The sequence below is a fragment of the Elgaria multicarinata genome, chromosome 3 (genome assembly GCF_023053635.1).
Source record: "Elgaria multicarinata webbii isolate HBS135686 ecotype San Diego chromosome 3, rElgMul1.1.pri, whole genome shotgun sequence".
NCBI lineage: Eukaryota > Metazoa > Chordata > Lepidosauria > Squamata > Anguidae > Elgaria > Elgaria multicarinata.
Genome location: NC_086173.1, coordinates 21,719,574 through 21,747,476, shown reverse-complemented (window position 1 = coordinate 21,747,476; position 27,903 = coordinate 21,719,574). Strand labels below are relative to the sequence as shown.

At 47.2% G+C, this 27,903-nt stretch overlaps 1 protein-coding gene across 2 annotated transcripts in view; it reads right to left on the bottom strand.

Moving 5' to 3' along the window:
* Window positions 1–17,868, bottom strand: part of DNMT1 (DNA methyltransferase 1) — a 73,685-nt gene extending 55,817 nt beyond the window's left edge. Inside the window, exons 1-7 of one of the 2 annotated variants that reach the window (XM_063119561.1) lie at window positions 17,767–17,868; window positions 11,176–11,218; window positions 10,860–10,967; window positions 10,409–10,682; window positions 7,750–7,822; window positions 3,991–4,093; window positions 2,137–2,177 (exon numbers count right to left, since the gene is read on the bottom strand). In XM_063119561.1, coding sequence (XP_062975631.1) covers window positions 2,137–2,177; window positions 3,991–4,093; window positions 7,750–7,822; window positions 10,409–10,682; window positions 10,860–10,967; window positions 11,176–11,218; window positions 17,767–17,813 — 689 coding nt within the window. In that variant the 5' untranslated portion in view covers window positions 17,814–17,868. Of the gene's footprint in view, window positions 1–2,136; window positions 2,178–3,990; window positions 4,094–7,749; window positions 7,823–10,408; window positions 10,683–10,859; window positions 10,968–11,175; window positions 11,219–11,929; window positions 11,978–17,766 lie in introns of those variants that run through there. The other variant, XM_063119562.1, reaches the window with a different exon arrangement.
* Window positions 17,869–27,903: the final 10,035 nt, after the last annotated feature.

Here is a 27,903-nt window from a genome sequence, read left to right as displayed (position 1 = left end):
GCACTTTGAAGATAAAGTCGCTCAGATTCGTCATGAATTGGACACCACACTTAATGCAGCACCACTAGTAGAGGCGTTCAGAGCGCCGTCCGGCTCAGTTTTATTGGATGAGTTTCAGTTATTGAGGCCCGAGGATGTGGACAAGGTGCTTGGCCAAGTCCGGTCGACCACCTGTGTGTTTGACCCTTGCCCCTCGTGGCTCATTACATCAAATAAGGAGGGGATCGCCGGCTGGGTCCAGGAGGTTGTAAATGCCTCCTTGAGAGAGGGAGTGGTGCGGGCCTCTTTAAAAGAGGCGGTAATTAGACCACTCCTGAAGAAGCCTAATCTGGACCCGGAAGATGTTAATAACTACAGGCCTGTGGCAAATATCCCTTTCCTGGGCAAGGTGCTTGAGCGGGTGGTTGCAGGACAACTCCAGGCACTCTTGAATGAAACGGATTATCTAGATCCATTTCAATTGGGTTTCAGGCCTGGTTTTGGAACGGAAACTGCCTTGGTCGCCCTGTGGGATGACCTCTGTCGGGAGAGAGACAGGGGGAGTGCGACCCTGTTGGTTCTCCTGGACCTCTCAGCGGCCTTCGATACCATCGACCATGGTATCCTTCTGGATAGGTTGTCTGAACTGGGAGTTGGAGGTACTGCGTTGCAGTGGTTCCGCTCCTACTTGGATGGCCGATTCCAGAAGGTGGTGCTGGGGGATTATTGCTCTGTGCCGTGGCTCCTAAGCCATGGGGTTCCGCAGGGCTCTATTTTATCCCCTATGCTGTTTAACATATACATGAAGCCGCTGGGGGAGGTTATCCGGAGATGTGGACTGAGGTGTCATCAATATGCAGATGACACCCAGCTCTACCTTTCCTTTTCATCAAACCCAGGTGAGGCAGTGACTGTTCTGAACCAGTGCCTGGGCACGGTAATGGACTGGATGAGGGCTAACAAACTGAGACTCAATCCAGACAAGACGGAGGTACTGTTAGCGGGTGGTTCATTTGTCCGGCGAGGTGATGTTTGCCCTGTCCTGGACGGGGTTGCACTCTCCCTAAAGGATCGGGTCCGTAGTTTGGGGGTGCTCTTGGATCCAGAACTGTCACTTGAGGCACAGGTGAACTCAGTGGCAAAGAGCACCTTTTATCAGCTTAGGCTGATATACCAACTGCGCCCTTATCTGGACAGTGATAGCCTAGCTACAGTTATCCATGCTCTGATAACCTCTCGTTTGGATTACTGCAATGCGTTATACGTGGGGCTGCCTTTGAAAACGGTCCGGAAGCTTCAGCTGGTACAAAACAGGGCAGCCCGTTTACTAACAGGGACTGGCTGGCGAGATCACATTACGCCAGTCCTTTTACAACTTCATTGGCTGCCAGTACAGGTCCGGGCCCGATTCAAAGTGCTGGTATTGACATTTAAAGCCCTAAACGGTTTGGGGCCAGGTTATTTGAAGGAACGCCTCCTCCCATATGTACCTACCCGGACCTTAAGATCATCTACAGGGGCCCTTCTCCGTGAGCCCCTGCCAAAGGAAGTGAGGCAGGTGGCTACTAGGAGGAGGGCTTTCTCCGCTGTGGCACCCCGGTTGTGGAATGAGCTCCCCAGAGAGGTCCGCCTGGCGCCTACACTGTACTCCTTTCGTCGCCAGCTGAAGACCTTTTTATTCACTCAGTATTTTAACACTTAATTTTAACTTAAATTTAAATTATACTGTTTTAACTCTGTATTTTAACCTTATATCAATTTTGCTGCTTGGTTTTATCCTGGTTGTGCTTTTTATATTGTATTTTGTATTTGTATTTTTAACTTGTTGGTTGTTTTATGATGGTTTTAATTTTTGTGAACCGCCCAGAGAGCTTCGGCTATTGGGCGGTATAAAAATGTAATAAATAAAATAAAATAAATAAAATAAAATTTTACACAACTTTTAAAGGTACAGCAGCCCTGCCATCTTTGGCATCTGCCCAACCTAGACGGCTGCTGTTTTCTGTGCAAGCTCTATGTCATCCTGAAAACAAGTGAAAACCCTTTATACAAGTTTGTGTTTTTGTGTGTTGCTTCAAATGCCAACTTTTTTTTTGCTAATAAATGCCTAAAGAGGAAAACTGATCACATCACAAGTGCCTGGCCAACAACACTTACCCTTCTTTGGTTTCTATTTTGATTCTTTTCTCATCTGGTTCCTTGAGAGGGAAGTAGAAGACAAACAGTGTTAAGAAACCCGAAGTTTTTTTCTTGCTTTAAAAATGCAGGGCAAACTTGATTCTAGTAGATGCAACATACTCCTCTTCTATGATCAATGCATTTCTCCATCCCCCCCCGGGGCAATATTAAATCAAAAATGCAATTTGCATCACTCGGAAAAATTCAAAGTTTTGTGCATGTGTTTCAAGCGCTTTGAAGGAGGGGAACCTAAACGGGTGTAAGCATTTCATATTTACATGGGTAGAATCTAGACTGGAACCTCATTCATTTCTGAGGCACTGCTGTGCCAGTGGAACAGTCTACCTATGGAGAATGCAGGTTCTCCATCTCTGAAGGTTTTTAAAAAGAGGCTGGACAGCCACCTCTCATGGATAGTTTAATTGGCTTTGCTGCACATTGCAGAGGGTTAGACTAGATGATCCTTGTGGTCCCTTCCAACTCAACAATTCTATGATTCTATGGCATATATTTCAAACACAATTGCTGCTCTATGGGCATCTATTAATGAATGCAGGCAGTATCTGTTGTATAGGGCCACATGCCCATGCACAGAGTTGTAATTATGGGAGAAGTAAGAGGAGTCTGAAAGGTCGTGAGTGCTTTAACATTTGCATTTATAGTGCAAGCACATACCACGATACAGTGCTGTGACGGTGGGAGAAGCGGGAAGTCAGACTGCCATTTCTGGTTCCACTATTTTTTTAGGGCAGACCTGCACAACTGTGCAGGAATGCAGGTTTTAAAACAGTCGTTCCCAAAGTGGGCAGTACTGCCCCCTTGGGGGCGGTGGGATTGCATAAGGGGGCGTTAAGAAGCAAGGGGGCGGCAGGGGGCGCTAAGAGGCAAAGGGGCGGCAGGGGGGCGCTCGAGGTGGTCTTTTCCCAGAAGCGCCTCTCCAGAAGGTCTTAAAAACCAGGGACATTTTTATGGGAGAAGGTAGTTCGGTCCCAAGCCATACAGGGGAAGAATCCACACATGTATTAATACCGTTTAAGAAGAGTCCCTTTAACGGTGAATTGAAATGTTTCAAAAGCACCAAAACGCTAATGAAGAGACATACCCTGCTTGGTGTGCCCCGCCACGCCGGCTGCAAAACAGAGGCGTTCGCTCTCTTTTCCCTCCCTCCCTCGGCAAGCCTGCGTGGGTGCTTCAGATTTTGAATAAATATTCAACTAATTGTTACTGTTTTGAATTGTATTGTTATTATCTTCTTTAGTGGGTCGTTGAAAACTGCTATTCTGAATAATTATTTTTATAGTGTAAGGGGGGGGGCACTGGGCATGAGTTTGTGGAACCAAGGGGGCGGTGCCCTGAAAAAGTTTGGGAACTACGGTTTTAAAATAAAGGTTGGGTGGTTTTTCACAACTGTGCAGCTGTACAAGTGCGCAATAAAAAAACTCCCCCAAATTATAATGGTTAACCAACCATCCTGGTTGTAGAAGGAAAGGAAGCAGAGGACAACCTACGGATTTCCTGCCGGCCAATCCCTTCCCCCCCACCTGAGGTCACAGGAGATGGTGAGGAAAAATGTCACAAAACAGGTTCCACAACTTGAAGCTACTCCCACCAGTAAGGATAACAATACCGCAAGATCGGAACGCATATAACTTGGTAGGGGACAGAAAGCGCAATCACTGAGGCAAACATCAAAAAAGCGGTTTAGAAAAATGTAGGAGACTGAGGAAGAAATAGCGTCAGGGAGAGCGCATCCTAGGCTCTGCGTGTGAGCTTAACATTACATTACCGAGATAAAACGGTAGTGTAGACTGCCCCACCATTTCACAGGCATACCTTCTCTCCAGACTGCTCCTCTTCCTCCTCCACCTCCTCCTCGTTTTCTACATTAGCTTGTTTCAGCTCTCCGTTTACTTCCTCTGATTTGCGTTTATTGGACCTATTGCAGCCAACCATAAAATGAACTAGTTATGGAAAGTTAATTCAACAAGTTGTTTGCCGTCCATGAAAGCCAGGCATCAGGCCTTTGCCTGGAAGCAGGTAAAATGCCCCCATCAAACCACGCCCCCAGGGACCCCATCAACAGGTCTGAGGTGGAAACAATCATTTAGCCGATTTGTTCCATCTCTTTTAAGAAAACCAAATTTCCCTAAAGGATCTGGAATTGCAGATGTTCTTATTCCGTCCTTCCTTCAAGGAGGTTAGGGCAACATGCATCGTCAGTCCAATCCCCCCCCTTCCTCCACACATACGAATCTTTTATCCTCTCCACAACCCTGTGAGGTAGATTAGGCTGAGAAACAGCAAACTGCCCAAGGTTAATCAACGATGAGCTAACTTTGGGTCAGACATCAATGCACTTGGAACCCTGTGGACCCACATTGCCGGGGGGTGGGGGGCAGTGGGAGAGATTTGCAGCAGAGAAACTAGAGGCAGGAAAAAGGTTACATATCCTCCCCATCCCTCAGAAGTCTCTGCTCTATGCTCCTTTTCTCCAAAGTTGCTTCACTTTTAGAACCAAAGCTGTCCAGGCTGCGTTACACAACCTTGCATGAGACGTGTAACTTGCCCGAAAGTATCACGACTAAGTGAGGACATGAACCGGGGTTCCCCATTTTACATCCAGCACACCGTCCATTAGCCCACTTCTTGGTTTTGTAATAATCAAGGCCTGTTTCTAGTCATTATTACACCTGGACTTCTTCACACAGTGCTTAGTTAAAGAGTGGAATTCACTACTACGAAATGGAGTGATGGCCCCCAAGTTGAATGGCTTTAAAAAGGGATTGGTTTCCCGTGAACACGGTTCCCAGAGAAATATCAAATCTAATGGAAGGTTTAACTTAGCGGTTGTGTTCGGACAACATGATAGTTGACGGTGGCGTAATAATGAACTCAACAGTTGTTTATCTTTTTGCGCCCTAGGCAAGGTGAGCTACTTTCACCCCTCCACCCCCCAGCGTACCCCCCCACCCCCACCCTATCGTACTCCCCCACCCCAGGTAGGCGGAGACAAGCGTTACCTTTCCCTCGCCTGAAGTTGTCCCGGCTTGGCTTCGGCTGGGCGGGATGCTGCGGTGGGGCGGGCGCTCCACATTCTGACGTCTGGCGTGCCCGGATGTCAGAACGTGGAGCCGTCCGTTCGCCGCCCCCCCCCCCCCACCCCCGGCCAGCGTCCCGGCTTGGCTTTGGCTGGGCGGGCACCCAGCCAAAGCCAAGCCAGGGACACTGGGGTGGGGGGCGGAAGGGCAGCTTCAGAACGGCGCCCCCGGAAGCTTCCCTCGCTCAGCCAGAGAGGATCTGGGAGTGGGAGGGCGACTTCCGGGCATGGCGTTCGGCGCCCCCCTTACCTTGGCGCTCTAGGCGGTCGCCTAACTGCCCTCTATGGCAGCGCCGGCCCTGCATGGTGTGGATTTGGATCAACACTGAGTTGGCTATTAGTCCATGCTGAGTTGACTCACTCTTCCTCCACCTCTCTCCCCCATCAGTCTTCCTGCTAGTATCCAATCAGCCATCGCTGCCTAAAATCTATCATGCCAGCTGGAGTACAGAGGCAGTCACCGCTTTGACCACTCTTGCCTTGCAACTCTGTGGCTGCCGAAATAACCAATGGTGGCTGAGGCAATAACCAACGGTGCCTTCCACATGACACGATAACCAATGATTATCAAATAGCCAACTCTGCACAGAGTTGGTTATTTCAACCAAATAACCAACCATTGGTTAAAAAACTCCTGCCACACAACCTGATAACCCATGGTGGAATAAATAACCAACCATCAACTAATTAAATCACCATTGGTTATCATGTTGTCTGAACCCAGTCATCTAAAGGTGTACAGAGACCTTTAAGTTTTATTTTGTTAAATTTAACCGCAGGACACTTCTTTTCTGAGTGATAACTAAACTTTGAGTGGGTTACTTTTAACTGAAGGTGTCTTTTAATCACTTCATAATTTGTTTACAGGCTGTATGTTACTGCCATATTATTGTACTTTGGCCTGCACCTATGTACAGAGATTTTGTGTGTTCATATTTCATTTTCTCCAATTTGCAATTAATTATGTTTTTTAATTATACTTGCCATTTTTAATGATACTAATAAAACTTTATAGTACATTGCTATAAGGATAGCCTAATCTTTTATTTAACAGCTTTATGGATAAAAATAAACTGCCAACTCTGAATTATAGTGAAAACCATTGTTATTCGTGGAAATCTGAACATCAAGAGTTTTCCAATGAAGTGTGTTTCATGAAAATCTGCCAATGGGAAGGCAGTCAAAAAGGGATGACCAACTAACTCCCAAATTCGAATTATATATATAAGAAAGATTTTCTTTGTTACATTTATGCCCTGCTTTTCTTCTAAAGAGCCCAAGGTGAAGTACGTGGTCCTCCTCTCCTTTGTACCCTCACAAAAAGCCTGTGAGGTAGGTTACACTAAGAGTCAGTGGCCTTAGCTAGACCTGAGATTTATCCTGGGGTCGTCCCTGCCTGCTCCCGGGATATCCTGTGTGTCATTTACATGAACAGGGATGACCCCAGGACGATCCTGGGATAAACCTTAGGTTTAGCTAAGGCCAGTGATTGGCCCCAAATTACCCAGTGAACATCATGGCTGAGTGGGGACTAGAATGCAGATCTCCTGAGTCCCAGTCAAGCACACTAACCACTACACCGCAGCGGCCTGCAAATTCAGGGAGGATATGGAGGATCAATGGCTTCTAGTCATGATGGCTATAGAGTGCCTCCAGTACCAAGGGAAGTGCCCCTCTCTGTTCTGGAGAACCAGAGGGTGTTATTGCACTCAAGTCCTACAAAAGTGGCTGGATAGCCAGTGTGTGAGCAGAAGGCTGGACTAGAGAGGCCTTTGGTCTAATCCAGCAGGGCTCATATGTTCAGGCTGGAAAAGGGGAGAGTCCTTTGGTAAGGAACTTCTGGAAGGGTCCCAGTTGCCACTGCATCTTGCCTTGGGACAACCTGCAGCTCTGCTCCTCATCTATACCCAGGGCTGGCGCTTCCATAGAGGCCAGTTAGGCGGCCGCCTAGAGCGTCAAGGTAAGTGCCCCCAGAAGTCGCCCTCCAACGTCAGAACATGGAGCCGTCTAACCGCCCTCCCCCAGCTTCCCGGCTTGGCTTCGGCTGACGGCTCCCAGCCACACAAGCCGGGACGCGGGACGCGGGGGGGGGGGGCGAACGGATGGAAGGACTTCAGGAGGACTTCAGCCAAGAGGACTTCAGGGGAGGGACAGGTAACCTGTCTCCGCCTACCTGGGGGGGGGATCCGGTGTGGGGGGGTGAAAGCAGCTCACCTTGCCTAGGACGTAAAAAAAGCCTGGCACCGGCCCTGTCTATACCCATCCCACACCTGCACCGCCTCTCCAGGGCCCAACCTTAATGTAACTGGTAATCAGGCAATCGAGAAAAAGCCAATCAAGAGGCCCAAAGATGTGCAAAAAGAAAAGTCACATATACACATATATATATAAAGCCAATCAAGAGGCCCAAAGATGTGCAAAAAGAAAAGTCACATATACACATATACACACACACACACACACTCACACACAAGGTTTACATGCAACCTACTTACACTTTGGAAAACATCGCTGCGATGGTGGGCTGCTTGCCGGAACTACGGGTGATCCTTGAACTCCTTGGGGTTTCTACAGATGAATTGGAACGGAGGGGAGAGAGAATGACAGGTGCCATGGCCAGGCATGAATTTTGGCTACAGCTTTCAAAATGCTTGAAAGGAGATTACACCCTTTCCCTCTCCTGCCTGCCCCTGATCCCCTGCCTCAACAGGACCATTTCTCATCGTCTTCATCTCAAGGTTACTTGAGGGCCAGGTTTCCTGGCAGTTACATATAAAGCGCTTGCGATCTGGGCCTACATACAGCTTTCCCCAACCTAGTGCCCTCCAGGGGTGTTGGACTACATCTCCCAGCATCCTCCAACCAGCCATGACTGGCTTGGGGGTGCTGGGAGTTGTAGTCCAACACCTCTGGAGGGCACCAGGTTGGGGGAAGCTGGGTTACAATATCAAAGGAGGCTTAAGCCCTGGCGAGTCTCAGTTAAGTACTGCCTCGGAGAAAGGCAGGGGGAGTGGGGTGTGCATGCGTGTGAAAAATGCAGCGGCCGGATTGATAACTGGAACCAGAAGGTTCGAACATATAAGAATGATTCCGGCCTGCTTGCATTGGTTGCCTATACGCTCCCAAGCCCAATTCAAGGTGCTGGTTTTAACCTATAAAGCCTTACACAGCTTGAGACCACAATACCTGACGGAACGCCTCTCCTCACATGAACCTACTCGTACATTGCGCTCAACATCTAAGGTCTCCTCCGAGTGCCTACTCCGAGGGAAGCTCAGAGAATGGCAACAAGGGAGAGGGCCTTTTCAGTGGTGGCCCCCCAATTATGGAATGATCTTCCCAACAAGGCTCGCCTGGCGCCAACATTGTTATCTTTCCGGCGCCAGGTTAAGACTTTTCTTTTCTCCCAGGCAGTTAACAACATATGCTGAGTTTTTTAAACTGACCCCAGAACAGCTATTTTAAGTGGATATTGCTGCTTTTATGCTTTTAAATTTTTGTTTTTAATGTTCATTGTTTTTAACTTTTGTAAACTGCCCAGAGAGTTTCGGTTATGGGGCAGTATATAAATGTAATAAATAAATAAGAAGGCAACACCACAGCAGCAAGAAGAGGACCTCTTCTTCTCACTGGTGCTACTCTCAGGTCTCTATCCCTGCCTCCTAAGTGCTGCAAACATTTTTGCACCCTGCTGAGAGTCAATATCCACACACGTATGCGGGAAGCGTTTCAGCACCGCTGCTTTGGTACCACACAGGGACAGGAGGAAGGGGAGAAAAAGACAATGGAAGGCTCGCATGCCAAAGCAATTTTCATTGAGCTGTTCCAGATGAACTAGAATGAGTAGGGCGGCCCAGTTTCAGAACAGAAATTAGGTTCCCAGGAATCTTATTAACATAAACAACTTGAAGCTCTCACAGCTCTCACAATGATCTATTTGCAGACGAGCAGCGAGCGAGCCAATTCACAAACAGGTGCCAAGAATAGTTCCTGCAGGTGGTTCAGGCTGAACATTAGTAAAGGCCTGCAATATTTTGTTGAGAAAACAAGTTCAAGGCCCTTCTCCTCCCAGCTTAGCAAAGCAAATCCACGGACACTGATATGCTACAACAACAACGTGTTTTACTAGCCCATCTGCCCACACGTATTTATGTTAGCCCTTTGAGATCCACACCCCCAACTTCTAGGAAGTTTCAGCTTCTTTGCCTGGAGGCAACTTCAGGGCACTGTCTGTTTAAAGCAACTTGTGCCCCATGGACCTAACCCAGCCCACCCCAGGGGGGAGGGGGTTCCCCTCCCATGACTTTCCCCCTCCCCAGAGAGGAATCCCAGACATTATCGCTTGATCAGAGAAAACCTCAGGGACTCTCCTTCATGCGGTGTCTGGGGGAACTCCGGAGGTAGCCGATTCATTCGGGACACAAAGGAGCCACTGCTCCGTGGACTGGCCTGGTGATCCTTCAGTCACAGTGCACTGCCTCCATGGGGATAGGAAGGAGGTGCCCGACACAGTTGGAGCACAGAGAAGCGGCTCCTCTATGTGCTGGCTGAGTCCTTTGGCTTCACCTGCCCTGCATCCTCCGGAATAGGAGGTGGTGTAGAAACACCCTGGCTGAGGCGTCAAGCAGATCCTCCTCGTAGCCTTTTGGCCAGGGAAGTTTTCGGTGCATGCAGGCTTTCTCCAGCCAGAAAAAAGCATGCACACTCACACCCACGTACAAAGGGGATTGCTTCACTTTGCCCAGGCTCCCTTCAGCTAGGGAAAGCCCAGGCAGAGTAAAGCTGAGCCAGCTGAAGGGGACTGAACAGACTCAGCTTTGCCTGCCCTGCGTCCTCCCAAATGGGTGGCTTTGGCTGGGGGGGGGGGGGCTTCCCTGCGCATGATTCTTCTTTGCCTGAAGAAAATCCCTGTGCAGCGAAGCCAGGCCCTCGGATGAAGCACCGATTGGAGGAGCCCCTACCTGCACTTCCACTAGGGATGAAATGTCACCAGGAGGTGGAAGGGGGCGGGGCTCAGCCCTGCCCGCCGTCATTTGGCCTGCAGAAGGCTGGGAGTCATCTGCCTCACCCAACAGAATTTCAGCACCCTGTTTTAAAGTGTGCACTCAGAATCAAAGCAGTGCCTTGTGACGCAGCTCCCAAATCACTTCTTACTTCTATTCTCGCTGTTGGATTTGCTCCTCCTGCCCCGGCGGGCTTTTGGCAAAGATGGAGAGGCCAACGGCGTAGAGGAAGAGGCGGCGGCCTCCTCAGTCTCCATGGCACTGTCCTCTTCCTCCTTGTTCCCCGTCCTCTCAGGTTCTTCGTCACTGCCATAGGCGCCATTTTCTGTGCAGCCGTTGGGCTTCTGGCCAAGTTCCAGCTTGTCTCCATTTTCCAAAGAGAGTTCTTTGTGGAGCAGGGCTTTGACTTTGGCCAGGTACCGTTCCTGCAGCAGGAGGCAAAGGCCAACGAACAGGCTGAGTACACAGACTGCGGCATCCGCTAGCTCTGAGATTAACCTTAGAAATTCTCCAAAGTAAGGCTGGAAGGCAGGCAGAGCGAGCCCCCAGAACAATACCTGACAGAAACTGGAGGAATCTGCTCATCCCTAATAATTACTCACCTCAGAAAGCTCCTCTTTGCAAAACTTGGTCTCCAGGTCCTTCAGCTGATTCTGAACATCTGCTTGCAAGAAGCCATGTATCAGACTCAGCTTTTCCTGAACACATTCCTTGGGGGGAAAGAAAGAGAGAGAGAGAGAGAGAGAGAGAGAGAGAGAGAGAAAGGGAATATTACAGCTGGCAACCCAGACCTGCAGTAGCTTCTCAGGGAATAAATAGCTGCAGGGAGGCATTGACATGATTCTCCATTAAGCTTGCGGGGTGGGGGAGAGAGACAGTGAGAAGGACACACACAAAGAGATAGACTGATGCACTCACTCTTTCACCAAGACCGTCTTCATCGCTCTCCAGGTCTTTTAGCCTGTTTTAAAATAAAACATAAAAAAGAGAGAAAAGTTCTTCATTAAGGAGCAGCCTCTTCTTCCTCCCCACATGTTTCAAAGGGACAGGGGACGGTTCTCCTCATGGATGGTACCAGGGCTGGGGAGATGAGATTCACAGCAAAACTTGAATTCCACACTCCCTCCAAGAGATCTCTCTCTACTACCGCCATGACAGGATGAAGCTGACCAAGGGAATCTCAGAAGTCGATCAAGGGAAATCTCACATCCAGACGAAAGGGCGAGGCCTCACCATTTCACTTGTCCACTTCTCCCCACGCTGGGGAAGGAGGCAGCGAAGAGTACAGGAGGGAAGGCACAAGCAGAAGGCCTGCTCTTGATCTTTCCTCACCCCTCAGGTAGACTCCCAGAAATAAAGTATCACCTGAGGAGGCCTTCTGAAGCTGCAGCTACAAACCCTGGTGTGTTCCCTTAGCCACGCTGTGTTTAAGAGGATGGGGCACAGCCTCTAAGGGCAGTGACTCGGATGAGGATATGCCCTGGTTGGAAGTAACAGCTGTATTGCATGCTGACATGCACAGTGTCAGCAGAGTTTGATTCTGTATTTCACTATGGCAATGGATTGCTTGGGAGGTGGCATTTTTCACATGAGGACAGGAGAAGGCATCTGCTTTGCCCTTTTTGGAAGACACTGCTAGATCAAGCACTTGCACTGATTATAATTAAAGTACCAATGATTGGCGGTGTCCATGATGGTCAGTTGCCCTCCACAGGTTGACAAGCTTGCAGTAGATGTCTTTCAAACTGGCTGGACAGCTACCTATCAGGGATGACCAAAGTATACAAAGCTTTACTTTGTTTTGTTTCTCTGCCCCTGCATCCCCCAGGCTCCAATCTATGTGCCCTGGATTCTTCTTTGATCTGCACACCTTTCCCCTATCAAGAGCACCACCCAGAAGAACCACCCAGTCTAGAAGAAAGGACAAAGAGGTAGTTATACCTGGCCTTGCTCAAGCTGGCTGGGAGAGTAAGAGAATCACAGTTGCCTCACTGAGGTTTGGGCTGATTCTGATTGGTTCTAGCACAGCTTATAAGCGGCATTGTGCCATAATCTCATTTGTGACTGAAGCTGGTGTTTTATGCTGAAACGTTTCACATTTTAAAATGTTTCTACTTGAGTATCTATTTTTTTTAAAGCTATAAAATTTAAATTTTAGAATTTAAAATTCGTTAAATCTACAAAAAAATGTATCAACTGGATGTGCTAGTTGTGGTCATTTGTTTCGTTATTGGAATAGTGTATCATGGGCATCGCCTGCATATTGGTTGATTTGGAGTTAACAGAAGCCAGACTCCTTTGGTCCCCGATTCTGGTAAGCTTCACTGCTTGGTTTGCACTACCACCACCACCACCAGTTTAGGAAGCCTCAGGTAAAAAAACAGAGAGAGAGAGAGAGAGAGACCGACAGACCAATGGGTGATGCCACCCACAGATCAGAAAAGGAAAGAGACAGGGAAGATGTCTAGCCTGCCCACTGGCTGGGGATGATGGGAATAGTTATCCAACACATGCAGAGCCACGCATTCAGAGAGTCCTAGGTGGTAAGGGTGCTTTGTCACCTAGCAGAGGCTTCACTTGGGCGACCCCAAAGCCAAACCTGACCTTCTCAGGCAGAGCCTCACAGCTGCAAGAGGTGCCGGTTAAGGGAGCAGTGGCTTTGGCAACGGTGCTTTGCTCATATGCTGCTCTGGAGGGGAGGAATCAGCTCTACTGCTGAAGGCTGGGGGTGGGGTGGGGGGAAGCTACTGCCCCCCAATCACGCAGAAGGCATCAAGCAGTCTGCCCCAGGGCTTCAACCCACTCTGTGTGTGTGTAGTACTGCAGTTGTGCAATCAGCATGCTTTCCTGTAACTACCTCCTTGCAGTGCCAACTCTGACCACCATTTCATTACTGTACTATTGAACTTGAAAATCAAGGGTGTATAGAGGAAAGCTTTCCTGCACTTCTTAGTCTAGCCCGAACTGCAAGCGTGGGGAGCATAACAGGAGAACCGGGTACCTTGGGAAAGCAGAGCTCTTTCCCCACGGCTCAAAGCGGGACTTCTGCAGGTCCACGCCGATTTCATTGCTGTTTGTGGTGCGTAGTCATGGACAGGCTGGAGTCCAGAACCAAATGAACTCGCAAGTAGACCGCTGGCCACAGATTTTACTCCCACTTAAAAATAATAATCTATATGATCTCCAACAAGTGAGTCAAATGTTTCTGGCTAGAAGCCCTTGCTGAAAGCTCCCAAAGAGAAGAATGTTTTCCACCAAAGCCCAGCAACCCACAGGGTCCCCAGCCACACACATGCTGCACCAGGCTCTCAAAAAGAGTTTGAAGATCCTCTCTGAACAACATGTCACTTCCTTCTGTGCACGCACGCGCATGAACATAACCAAATTGGCATCAGCAGTACCAGAGACGTGAGTAATTCCTTAACTCCATGGAGGCCCAGCGCTTCCCTTTGGATGTGTACCAGAGAACCACCCCTCAACCAAAAAGGAAAGAGCCACTAACAAAACAAAGAAAAGAAGACCGTCTGCTGCTGCTCCAGGAAACACAGGCCAAGGCAAAAGGGGTACCCTCTACTTGCCTGGTCTGTTACGACAGTCCATAAAGCCATCTAAGGTGACTACCATCACCACCCAGCACACATACGACCTCTTCACATGCTGGTTTTATGACTAAGGGCGCAATCCTACACATGTTTAAACTAAAAAAAAAATCTAGAACTCCCAACATGCTCCAGCCAGCCTTAGCAAAGCATAGGGCTAGAGATGTGAAGGCCTGAGGGAAAAAAACAGAAAAAGGGGGAGGGGAGAGACCAGAAAACACCCCAGAAAAAGCTTTAAACACACCTCCCCCAGGGATTTTTGGAAAATTTAGGAGAAAATGGGTCCCCCCCCACCAAATGTTTGTTTTTCTTCCTAGTTTTCCCCTCCTCCCCCAAGCCTTCACTATGTGCCACTGACATCTCTTTTAAGCAAAACTAGCTAGAGTAGCAAAGTTCACTCTGCTTTGGCCAGAATTTCTTTAAGTATTCCAGTGAGAGGCTGCCAAGTTGGATTTTTTTCTGGTTTGACACTATAGCCTAGGGCTCAGTAAAGACTGACTAGCTCACAACAGGAAAGCTTTCACTCATTAGGTGTTTTACGTACATTTCTTCACCAGTTGGGAATGGATCACACCCACTTTGATTAAATCTTCTAGTCTTTTGTCTAGATCTCATTTTCATTTATACTGTGCATAATAAGAATAGGTTTTTTTAGCCTCACTTTGCAAGAACGCCCCCACCCAAAAAGTACAATAGTCAGGCAATTCATGTTTCCAGCCGACCTCCCCACCACCCCAAAATAAACTCTTTACCAAAGAAATGCAAAAGTGGTATGGATGAAGTAGTTATCTTTGACAATAACAGACAAGCCACTTTAAGGCATGTGGGTTGAACTGCTGGCCCAGCTCTTAAAAAAGCCCCTCACACACCTGGGAACTGGCTGTTCCCACTTTACAGAACCAAATACCGCACTCCACTACCGTTCTCCTCCTTTCTTCCCATTTTTAAGTGGTGGTGCCCTACTGGGCCACTGGCCATGCAGACTAACTAGTTTCGCCGGCCTTCTTGGTTAAATAACACGTCCGCTTAAGTAAGCAAGTTTCCATCCCGGCACAGCTAAACGAAAATTTACTTTAGAGGAGAAGCTTGCATAGCTTCTCCATCATCCCCACCAGCATGGGTGGGGATGATGGAACCTGTAGCACAACGCCTCTGGAGGGCACCAGGTTGGGGAAGGCCAAGATAGCATTGGGCTGAAGCGGTTCAAAATTTGACGCTGTAATAGTGTTTTCCCAGAGCAGAGTGAACGACTATTTCTCTGCCACCCCCAAAATAGTAAGCGTGGGGCTGAGAGGTGCTTTTAAGGTGTGAGGACAGTTTTGAGGAAGTTGCTGTGGGGGGGCGGGGAAGCTGTCCTCTCGCAACCACAAACTAGGTCCAAAACGCCATAAAGAAATGGAAGTTAGACGAAGCTGATTGTGTTCTCACAGGGACGCATTGGCGGACTGGATGATTCCACACACACACACACACACCAAAAAACCCTCTAGACAACATAGAAATGCAGAAAGGCACTCCTCCGCCTCCAAAAATAGTTTAGGAAAATCCATGAGCAGCCGCCAGGTCTCGTGAGGGAAAAGCGAGCAAGTTCCTCCCAGGCCGCAGACTCCAGACAATAGCAGCGGAGACGCTGCCTGCCTGCGCTGCTCTCGGAGGAAGTAGACAGACGCAAACAAGACATACCATGTGGCGCACGCTACAGTGGCAGGCCTCACAACAGCTCACAGCCGTAATGGCAGGAAAGGCTCACGCACAAAGCGGTGGAAGGCTAGCTTTCAGGCAATTTATTGAGAAGTTTTTTTAAAAAAAAAAGTAGAGAAGGAACACTTTCCTTCTTCCAGTCTCTGCATGGCTGTACAAAAGCCAGCTCATTTTCAATAAGCACACCTTTCTGGACTCCATTTTGCAGTCAGGCCTGAAGGACCACCTATTTGGACGCGAGAGGCAGGAACACAGAGATAAGACGGACACTGAAGTAAAGCAGCAGGGGAAGGAAGTAGTCATTATGTGACTCCAAATCTATTATTATTTTCCTTCTGGGGAAGAAAAGGGAAAGTTAGTTATTTTTGTCATCTGTTTTCCAGGAGTCGTGAAGGATTGACTTGCAATTCCAGAGATCAGACCAAGATCTCAAAAACATGAAATTCAAGGGTGAGTAAAGACCTGTGGTGTCGCTTCAGCACAGGGAAAAGCTGATGGAAGGTAGGTAGCAGTCCTCGATGGGGGGTGAGTGGGCTGGGCCGGGGATAGCGCCTAACTTCAATCCCCGCCGCCAACATGCTTCTGTGACAGAGCACGGCTCTCAATTCCGGAGACAGCAAGTAAGCAAAAGCACTTAAAGACAAATTGTTTTGAGCAGATATTAGAACAGATATCTGACTGTTTGGGAGTGATTGTCAGGAGGATAGGCCGGCCCAGGGAAAGAGGCCCACAAAAACGCCTCCCAAGGGAAGGGACGGGCTCCATTGAAATGCAGCGCGCTCCCGCAGAGAACCAACCAGCTCGCCCTGCAAGCTCGTGGTTGCCAGCGAACACCCCCCCCCTTTTATATCTATCTGTCTATGCAGAAGTCAGGGCATGTTAACCATTGCTTCCATAGCTGCGGGCGCATTAATCCTTGCCCTAAACACACACAAACACACGTTCCCGCCAAGCCAGTGCTTTTGACTGGGTAAGAAATTCGTTTTCACTTCCTGTCCCAGATGGCACGCCGCCGTGGCATAAGGGGAGAAGAGGCTGCCCAGAAGAAAGGAAAGGACAAAGCCCTTGAGATGCACAAGGGACGGTTTCTGAGATTCTATTAACCCCTACACACACACACCCCAAATAAAAAGCAGGTCAGATGCAAAAAAGCAGGGAAACGGCCACTTTTCACTGCATCCTTTCTGTCTTTGAATTTTTATTTTTTTTAACCAGGGAACTGCAACCATCTCACCTCACTTCTCTATTCCACTTTATTTCTATTTAAAAAGCCAAACAAACCAAATGCAGGATGCATCAGCCCTGTTCCAAAGGATTGAAAGCAGAGGAACCTAAAACTCGATATGTTCGTTGTTTTAATGATTTGGAGACACCCCACAACTTTTGTTACTTGACAGCCATGTGGGGGGGGGGGGGGAACCACAAGAAGAAAGGAATACAGGGGTAGGAAGATAATAAGCATAAAAGAGGACTCACATCCCCAGCCCCCCATTAGAGAACATCCTTCTGACTTCAAGGAAAGAGCCCTCCTATGTGAGTGAACTCCTAGGACCTTGGAACCCCGAAACCTTGGAACCCAGGCCCCAAATCAGAGGAGCGACGGAGATGACCCCCCACCAGCAAAGCCTCCCCCACCCCCATCCCATAAGTGGGTCAGTGTTCAGAAAGAAGGGCAGAGGTTTCCTTACCCTTAAGGGGATTCCACACAGGTGGGCACGAATCCAAATTGGGGCTATAAAAATGAGGGGAGACAGCTGCCCCCCATCTTTCTCGGGCTCCCTTCCCCCCTGCACTTCGGGGTTCTCTTCTTTCACTCCCTTTTTGGGGAACTTTTGCTTTTTGAAGGCGATGGGTGGGGTGGGGTGGGGGCACTCAGCATCTATGGGGTAGGAAAACCAGGAGGGTCAGTTTGGAGAATTAATAAACCCAGAAGGCGTTGAGCCTCCCCCTTCCCTGGCAAGGGGCTCCAATATCAGGGGTGCAAGGAGGGGGACGCCGCGAAGTGGAGGAGAAAGCCCCCCCACCCCCAAATAAGGGTGCAGAAGGCGAACCCCAGCCATCACAGGCGAAACGTTGCTGGGGGGCAGGTCAACGCGCCTGCAGGATAAAACCGGGGTGGTGGGAGATCAGGACCCTTCCCTCTTCTGGGGATTAGAGGGGGGCAGGTCCTCCTCCTCCTCCTCCTCCCCCCCCCGGGGGTCCCACTCACCGCCTGCGCAGCTCCTCCGAGGTCAACGGGGTGGCCCGAGCGGGCATCGGGACCGGCAAGGCAGCAGGCGGGGAGACGGCGGGAGGCGATTTCGCGCGTACCGGGCAGGGAGGGGGGCGCGAGAAGAGGCAGGAGGCGGAGCGCGCTTCGGAGCAGACCATCCCAGAGGAGAGCAGGGGTGGGTGGGAAGGAAAGGGCGGGATTTACCAAGTCGCCATTTATGGAGAGGGAGAAACCAAATAGCCACTGGGGCGGGGGGGCGCCGTCGCCAAGCTAATAGGATGTGCCCCCCCTTTTTTTTAAAAAAAAATTGTGAGAGCGCGATTTAAAGATTTTGAGCTTGACACATGGATGATGATGATGATGATATTTATTTGTATCCCGCCTTTTGCCCAATGCTGGGCCTCAAGGCGGCCTTACAAAGTTTAAAATATACATTGGGACGGCGGGGGGGGGAATCATAAATGTTTAAAATACACAGCAAAATTATAAGACATTAACATAGATGGAGGGCCAGATTATTCTCCAAAGGCCTGCTGGAACAAAGAAGTTTTAGCCTGCTTCCGAAAGCCCATCAAGGAGGGAGCCAGCCTAGCTTCCTCGGGAAGAGAGTTCCAAAGCACTAGAGCAGCCACCGAGAAGGCCCTCTCCCATGTTCCCACCAAGTGCGCCGGTGAAGATGGTGGGACCGAAAGAAGGGCTTCTCCAGAAGATCTCAAAGCACGGGCAGGCTCACAAGGGAGAATACAGTCTTTCAGATAACCTGGACCCGAGCCATATAGGGCTTATTGTTGATTAGACGTAGGCCCACTGAATCCCACTTTCCTGCTTCCAACAGCGGTCAGCCAGATGCTCCCGAGGAACTCCAGACAAGCAGTGCGTGAAGGCGACTGTCCTTCCCTTCATGTTTCTTTCTTCTCCAGAAACCGCCATTCAGAGGGAGATGGCCTCTCATTCCCCAAGATCGTGGCCAAGAAGGACCCAGCAGGAGTCTTGCGGGATTAAAGCTGGGGTCGTCGATTTAGCCCAGCATTCTGTTTCCAACAGTGGTCAGCCCCCCCGGGGATGTTCAAGCGAGCAGGACGTGAGGCATAAGGTGACCATATGGAAAGGAGGACAGGGCTCCTGTATCTTTAATAGTTGTATTGGGAATTTCCACGAGTGTCATTTGTATGCACGCAGCACCTGGAGAAATTCCTTCTTCATCACAACAGTTAAAGCTGCCCTCTTTTGTATCTGATTCCTCTAGTATAGTTCCTGCAGCTTTAATTGTCGTGGTGAAGAGGATATTTTGCCAGGTGCTGCGTGTATACCAATGACACCTGCTGAAATTCCCTTTTCTATGCAACTGTTAAAGATACTGGAGCCCTGTCCTCCTTTCCATATGGTCACCCTAATGAGGCAGGAATATCAATCTCCATCATCTGTTAACCCAAGGTCACCATCTCAAGTTATAAATAAATTGCATATGCCACCAGCAAAATTGGCCAAAATGTATAAAGGGCATCAGGATTGTGCTGGAAATGTGAAGAGCAAGAAGGGACATACTACCATGCATGGTGGACCTGCAAAAAAGCAAAGACTTTCTGGATACAAATCCATTCTGTAATCCAAAAAATCCTAAAAATTAATATTCAACTGAAACCAGTACCGGTACTTTCTTTTGGGATTTATGGATGAGCAGATGAAAAAGAATCATGGGACTATATTCTTATGTATGACGACAGCTGCAAGACTGATATATGCACAAAGATGGAAGGGCAAAATAGTGCCCACAATAGAGGAATGGCTACTGAAGATGTTTGAGCTAGCAGAGATGGCGAAACTCACGGCAATAATGAGGGAAAAATCGACTTTAAGATTTATAACTGAATGGGAACCTTTTGTAAACTTTATGAAGGGACGAGAAAAAAATGACTTGTATATCTGGATTCAACCAATAGTGTAGAAAATGTGGAGTGAGAAATTAGAGATTTGGATTTGACAGTGATAAAGAAAAACAATAATAATGACAACATTATTATATATTTTTGCTGAGGAGAACATTGGAAGAACATTTTATTTGGTGTTTTGTTTTGTTTTGTTTTGTCTTGTTTTTGTGGACGTGTTTGTGTTGTTAGTGTTTTTTATTTACTGATGTTTGGAAATAATAAAAAAGATTACGCCTAAAAATATATATACAATACTAATGTTTTCCAGTCAAGGTTAGATTACTAGTAATTACAAAGAAGAAAAGGTGTTGTTCTGTTTTCGTTTTCTTCCTTTTGTTCTCCTCTTTTTTTCTAAGACTTTTACTCTTTCTTGTGTGTAATGTATGATATTCAATATAAATATGACAGGTGTTGTTCAAAAAATTTTTCTTTGTTCATAGCTCCTGAAGAAGGATCGTCAGATCCGAAACGTCGAGCTTTTATTCAAAAAGTCTTGTTACAACAATACATTTTTAAACATTTGAGATATCAGTATAAAGAGATTAAAACTTTTCTACTTTTTAACACTAGAGACTATCTCTTCCTTTTTTTGGTTTTACGTAGTGTTTTTCCCTCATCATTTTGACAAAATTCCCTCTTCACCACAACAGTTAAAGCTGCAGGAGCCCTGCCCTCTTTTGTATCTGGTTCTTCTAGTATAGCTCCTGCAGCTTTAACTGTTGTGGTGAAGAGGGTATTTTGCCAGGTGCTGCGTGTATACAAATGACACCTGCTGAAATTCCCTTTTCTATGCAACTGTTAAAGATACAGGAGCCCTGTCCAACTTTCCATATGGTCACCCTAATGAGGCAGGAATATCAATCCCCATTATTAGAATGTAAGCCTATGCGGCAGGGTCTTGCTATTTACTGTTTTACTCTGTACAGCACCATGTACATTGATGGTGCTATATAAATAAATAAATAAATCATCATCATCATCATCATCATCTGATATTGAGATCACGGGAGCCAGTGAGGTGGCAAAGCACAGTTGTAGTGTGATTCTCGACTTCATTTTGAAGTGCTGTTACTGACCCTTTACAGGATCCATATCAACAAACCAGTTCTACAAGATTTTGTCTCCACTAAGAGCAGGTCTTCTGTAAAGTTAATGGGTCCTAGGTAGGGTAACCATATGGAAAACAGGGCAGGGCTTCTGCATCTTTTAACGGTTGTATAGAAAAGAGTATTTCAGCAGGTGTCATTGGTAAACCACCCAGAGAGCTTCGGCTGTGGGGCGGTATATAAATGTAATAAATAAATAAATATCCATGAAACACCTGGTGAAATTCCCTTTTCATTGCATCTGGTCAAGAGGGCAGGGCTCCTGCAGCTTTAACTGTTGTGATGAGGGAATTTCACCAGGTGCTGCATGCCTACAAATGACACCTGCTGAAATTCCCTTTTCTATTCACACAGCAGTAATAGGTGCTCCTTGGACCAGCCCTGGCAAGCAAGGAGGGTGGCAGCAGGGGTCCCAATCGGTCACTCTTTCCAGTGCACCACCTGAGGCAGCCACCTCACCCTGCTTCATGGGAGGGCTGGCCCTGATTCATGCATTAAATTTAAAAAAGACTGAAGACATCATACAGCAAAGAGTTAAAAACATACAAAGAATTAAGGGTGCGATCCTATGCATATTTAGACAGAAAAAAAGACCTACAACTCCCAGCATTCCCAGCCAACCATGCACTGTGTAATAAATATATTATTATTATTATTATTATTATTATTATTATTATTATTATTGGATTGCACCCTAAAACTATTTTAGGGTTCAATCCAATAGTCTTTGGAGAGCATCCCAGGGACCATTGGATTTTTTTGGATTCCCCCTCCCAATGCCGTAGACACTGCTACAACTTTGGGAGGCGGGCCTCCCCTGCCCTTTTGCAGCCACTCTGAAAAGAACTGTGGCACCTGCTTTCTGAGGTCACAAAAGCAGCCTCAGGTGAGCTCACAGAGGTCAAAAAGAGGGCTCTCCAGTGGACGGGGAGGGGGCAGCAGAGGCTGGGATATGCAATATCCTACAGCCTCTCCACCCTGGTCCCACCCCAGCAGCATGCTTCCTGTAGATGGGCTCAGAGGTCCATCTAGAAGAAGAGATTAAAAAAGGAGCCCAGAGAAGTGAAAGTCACCTCTGTCGCCTTCTCCAAGCTTGTTAGGAGCAGGCTGGAAGTTCACAGGAGACTCGGACGCCTCTGAGATCGGAGGCTTCTCCCTAGCGGGTGTCAACCCAATGGGGCTGAGCCCTAAAACAACAAAATAATTTATAATGAACAAAAAGGGGCTGGGATGTAAAAAGAAAAAGTAGAAGTAGAATATACAGTCTATAAAAATGTCCACTTGTAAGGAATCTTGAAATGCTAAGGGGTAATTAAGTTTAATTTATTGAATTGATGTGACTCAGGCTTCAACCTTTGACAGCACAAACCCAGGCGTGTTTACTTAAAAGTAAGTTCCATTGTCTAAAGGTGCTTAACCCCTTTTAAAACCATCCAAACTGATGACTGTGTCACTGCATTTTCTGGTAGCGAATTTTATAGTTTGAACTATGTACTGTGTGTCCATTCTGCAATGAAGACCGATGAGAAGAATTCATTCAGCTTCTCTGCAATCTCTCTGTGCTCCTTCAGTACTTCTTTAACGCCACTGTCTTCCAACGGTCCAACTCCTTCCCTAGCTGGTTTCCTGCTTCTGATATATTTAAAGCAGTGGTTCCCAATTAGCTAAGTACTGTGGACCCCTTGTTTTTCAAATGCCAAGCCATGGACCCCCTACTTTTGAAAAAATTATTATGTCTATGGTAGTTACCTGTGCGAAGCAATTTTTTGGAAAAAATAAAGGGTAGCCCCTAATAAGCAAAGAATTTTAGGTATACTAAAAAGCAGACCATAACATTTTGATATTTGTGATATTACCACGCAAAAACGACAATGATTTAGTTAGGAATATAAAGACGAATTTAATTTTACTAACGTCTAGTTTACAACTGAACAAATTATGACATGTCTAGCAGCTTTGTTGTTGTTTATTCGTTCAGTCGCTTCCGACTCTTCGTGACTTCATGGACCAGCCCACGCCAGAGCTTTCTGTCGGCCGTCGCCACCCATAGCTCCCCCAAGGTCGAGTCCGTCACCTACAGAATATCATCCCTCCATCTTGCCCTTGGTCAGCCCCTCTTCCTTTTGCCTTCCACTTTCTTCTCCAGGGTGTCCTGTCTTCTCATTATGTGGCCAAAGTACTTCAGTTTTGCCTTTAATACCATTCCCTCAAGTGAGTAGTCTGGCTTTATTTCCTGGAGTATGGACTGGTTTGATCTTCTTGCAGTCCAAGGCACTCTCAGAATTTTCCTCCAACACCACAGTTCAAAAGCATCTATCTTCCTTCGCTCAGCCTTCCTTATGGTCCAGCTCTCGCAGCCATAGGTTACTACGGGGAATACCATTGCTTTAACTATGCGGACCTTTGTTGTCAGTGTAGTGTCTCTGCTCTTAACTATTTTATCAAGATTTGTCATTGCTCTCCTCCCAAGAAGTAAACCTCTTCTGATTTCCTGGCTGCAGTCAGCATCTGCAGTAATCTTTACGCCCAGAAATACAAAGTTTGTCACCGCCTCCTCGTTTTCTCCCTCTATTTGCCAGTTATCAATCAAGCTGGTTGCCATGATCTTGGTTTTTTTGAGGTTTAACTGCAACCCAGCTTTTGCACTTTCTTCTTTCACCTTCGTCATAAGGCTCCTCAGCTCCTCCTTGCTTTCAGCCATCAAACTTCTGTCCATAGTTCTTCCGGGACCCTATCTACTAACTCTAGTCCCTTAAGTCCCTCTTGAAGGCCTCTAGTGTGGGAGAGCCCACAACCTCCCTAGGTAGCTGATTCCACCGTCGCACTGCTCTAACAGTCAGGAAGTTTTTCCTGATGTCCAGCCGGAATCTGGCTTCCTTTAACTTGAGCCCGTTATTCCGTGTCCTGCACTCTGGGAGGATCGAGAAGAGATCCTGGCCCTCCTCTGTGTGACAACCTTTTAAGTATTTGAAGAGTGCTATCATGTCTCCCCTCAAACTTCTCTTCTCTAGGCTAAACATGCCCAGTTCTTTCAGTCTCTCTTCATAGGGCTTTGTTTCTAGACCTCTGATCATCCTGGTTGCCCTCTTCTGAACACGCTCCAGCTTGTCTGCGTCCTTCTTGAATTGTGGAGCCCAGAACTGGACGCAATACTCTAGATGAGGCCTAACCAGGGCCGAATAGAGAGGAACCAGTACCTCACGTGATTTGGAAGCTATACTTCTATTAATGCAGCCCAAAATAGCATTTGCCTTTCTTGCAGCCATATTGCACTGTTGGCTCATATTCAGCTTGTGATCTACAACAATTCCAAGATCCTTCTCGTTTGTAGTATTGCTGAGCCAAGTGTCCCCCATCTTGTAACTGTGCATTTGGTTTCTATTCCCTAAATGTAGAACTTGGCATTTATCCCTATTAAATGTCATTCTGTTGTTTTCAGCCCAGCACTCCAGCCTATCAAGATCACTTTGAAGTTTGTTTCTGTCTTCCAGGGTATTAGCTATCCCACCCAATTTTGTGTCATCTGCAAATTTGATCAGCGTTCCCTGCACCTCCTCGTCCAAATCATTAACAAAAATGTTGAAGAGCACTGGGCCCAGGACTGAGCCCTGCGGCACCCCACTCGTTGCCTCTCCCCAGTTTGAGAAGGTTCCATTGATAAGTACTCTTTGAGTCCGATTCTGTAGCCAACTGTGGATCCACCTAATAGTTGTTCCATCTAGCCCACTTTTAGCTAGTTTGTTAATCAGAATGTCATGTGGTACTTTGTCAAAAGCTTTGCTGAAGTCAAGATATATGACATCCACAGCATTCCCACAGTCCACAAGGGAGGTTATCCTATCAAAAAATGAGATCAAATTAGTCTGACAGGATTTGTTCCTGACAAATCCATGTTGGCTTGTAGTAATCACTGCATTGATTTCAAGGTGTTTACAGATTGACTTCTTTATAATCTGCTCCAGAATTTTCCCAGGGATGGATGTCAGACTGACTGGTCTGTAGTTCCCAGGTTTCTCCTTTTTGCCCTTTTTGAAGATAGGGACAACGTTAGCCCTCCTCCAGTCGTCCGGCACCTCACCCGTCTTCCATGATTTTGCAAAGATAATAGACAAAGGTTCTGAGAGTTCTTCCGCTAGCTCCTTCATTACTCTTGGATGCAGTTCATCGGGCCCTGGAGATTTGAACTCATTCAAGGAAATTAGGTGTTCTTTGACCATTTGTTTATCAATCTCAAACTGCAATCCTGCCCCCTCAACTTCTGTTTCACTTTTTCCAGGGGGGTCATAGACCCGCTTTTGGGAGAAAACCGAGGCAAAGTAGGAATTGAGCACTTCAGCCTTTTCTTTGTCGTCTGTTATCAATTTGCCATCCTCATTAAGCAGTTGAACCACCATTTCTTTCCTCTGTCTTTTACTACTTACGTATCTGAAGAAAGCCTTTTTATTGCTTTTAGCATCCCTCGCTAATCTCAGCTCATTCACAGCTTTAGCCTTCCTGACGCCATTTTGGCACTTCTGCGCCACTTGTCTGTACTCTTCTTTTGCAGCCTGGCCTTCCTTCCACTTCCTATATGTATCCCTTTTTGTTTTCAGTTCATCAATAAGCTTTTTGTGGAGCCACATTGGTTTCCTCTGTTGTCTTCTATCTTTTCTCCTTGTTGGAATTGTTTGTAACTGTGCCCTTAAAATTTCATTTTTTAGATACTCCCACCCATCCTGCACTCCTTTTCTCTTTAGGCTCCCTTGCCACGGGACCTTACTTATTATAGTTCTGAGTTTATTAAAATCAGCTTTCCTAAAATCCAGAGTACGTTTATGGCTACACTCAACTTTTGTCTCCTTCATAATCAAGAATTCAAGTATGACGTGGTCACTTTCCCCCAGAGTTCCCGTAACTGCCACTTTATCCACTAAGTCATCCCTATTGGTCAATAACAAGTCAAGGATTGCCGATCCTCTAGTTCCTTCCTCCACTTTCTGTAGGAGAAAGTTATCACCCATACATGTCAGGAATTTCTTGGAAGGGCCGCTTTTGGCAGTAATGGTCTCCCAACAGATATCAGGGTAATTGAAGTCCCCCATCACTACTACATCACACTTCCTTGAAACACTGGCAATTTGTTTCTCAAAAGTTTCGTCCTCGTCTTCTCCTTGATTGGGTGGTCAGTAGTAGACTCCGATTATCATATTCTTTTTATTCCTAGCCCCATTTATTTTAATCCAGACACTCTCGACGGGGCTCCCAATCTCATCCGCCTGTATTTCTGTACAGGGATAGGTATTTTTAACATATAGTGCAACTCCACCTCCCTTTCTATTTCTTCTGTTCTTTTTGAACAAGTTATATCCTTCAATTGCTATATTCCAGTCATGGGAGTCATCCCACCAAGTTTCAGTTATACCTATCAAGTCGTATTTGCCTTCATGTAATAAGAGTTCAAGTTCATTCTGTTTGTTTCCCATGCTCTGGGCATTAGTATATATAGACATCGAAGACCATGTGTTTTATAGTCTGGCTTTGTTCCTACCTTGTTGCAGACACTATTTTGGGACACTGTTGGAGCTGTTCTCTGTACTGTGGTGCATTGGTCTTCATCCGTTGTTGCCTCAAAATTTACGTCTCCCACCCCCGTAAGATTCAGTTTAAAGCCCTCCTGATGAAGTTCTTCATGCTGTGGCTGAACTCATTCTTTCCAGCCCTTGTGAGGTGCAACCCATCCCTTGCCAGCAGTTCATGTTCCAAGTAGCGTAGCCCGTGGTCCCAGAATCCAAAACTCTCACGACGGCACCACCTTCGAAGCCAGTCGTTCATCCGGAGTATTTTTCTTTCCCTTTCTAATCCTCTTCCAAGAACCGGGAGGATGGATGAGAAAACTACCTGGGCCCCAAAGTTCTTCAGTTTCCTTCCCAGAACTTCAAAGTCTGAAATGATTTCTTCGTAGCTCTGCTTGGCGACATCATTTGTTCCTACATGGATGAGAAGAAAGGAGTATGTGTCCGTGGGCTTTATGAGCTTCGGTAACCCTTCAGTCACATCTCTAATCTGTGCTCCAGGGAGACAGCACACCTGGCGAGTCCATGGGTCTTCACGACATACTTGGGTTTCAATCCCACGCAGCAGGGAGTCTCCCACAACGACTACTCTTCTCTTCTTCTTGGTTGACCTACCTTCTGTCTCTTGGTCACTGTTGCATGGTGTCTCCTGTACTTCTTCCTCTGCAAACTGTCCTTCAGTCTCATTCTCCAGAAGCTGAAAGCAGTTGCTTAACTCCAATGGCTCCACTGGTGCAGAACGCCCTCTAATTCCTCCTCTCCTAACTGTCACTCTTTTCCAGGGAGTTTCCTCTTCATTGGCTTTCCTCCCCTCAGCATACTCTACTTCGGCTTCAGCTGGCTGTTGTTCTTCAATCTCATGTGCTTCTTGTTGCTGTTGCAGTTCCACCGTTCGGTCTAAGAACTCGACTTCTCTTATTCCTTGGAGGGTGGACACTCGCTGCTCAAGTCCTCTCACTTTTTCTTCCAAAAGTGCCACCAGCTTGCACTTGTTGCAGGTATACGCCATGTTGAGCTCAGGCAGAAACACGAACATTGCACACCCTTTGCAGGTCACCACCTCTAGGGACTCCTTTCCATCCATATTGTCAGGGATGCTTTAGGGTGGATTCCTGCATTGAGCAGGGGGTTGGACTCGATGGCCTTGTAGGCCCCTTCCAACTCTGCTATTCTATGATTCTATGATTCTATGAAATCTATTCTTCACCTCCACTGCATATTCATTAGGAATATTAGTGAGCTCATATCTAACTGATCTGTGGGTCTTCCCTATTCTCTTTAGTTTGATTCTAAATTGTGCAATAAGAAGTTCGTGATCTGAACTACAGTCAGCTCCAGGTCTTGTTTTTACCGTCTGTATAGATGTCCGCCACCTTTGGCTGCAAAGGATGTAGTCAATCTGATTTCGGTGTCGGCTATCTGGTGAAGGCCATGTATAAAGCCGTCTTTTAGGTTGTTGGAAGAGAGTGTTGGTTATGCACAGTGAGTTGTCCTGGCAAAATTCTATCAGCCTATGTCCCACTTCATTTTGTTCTCCTAGACCATGCT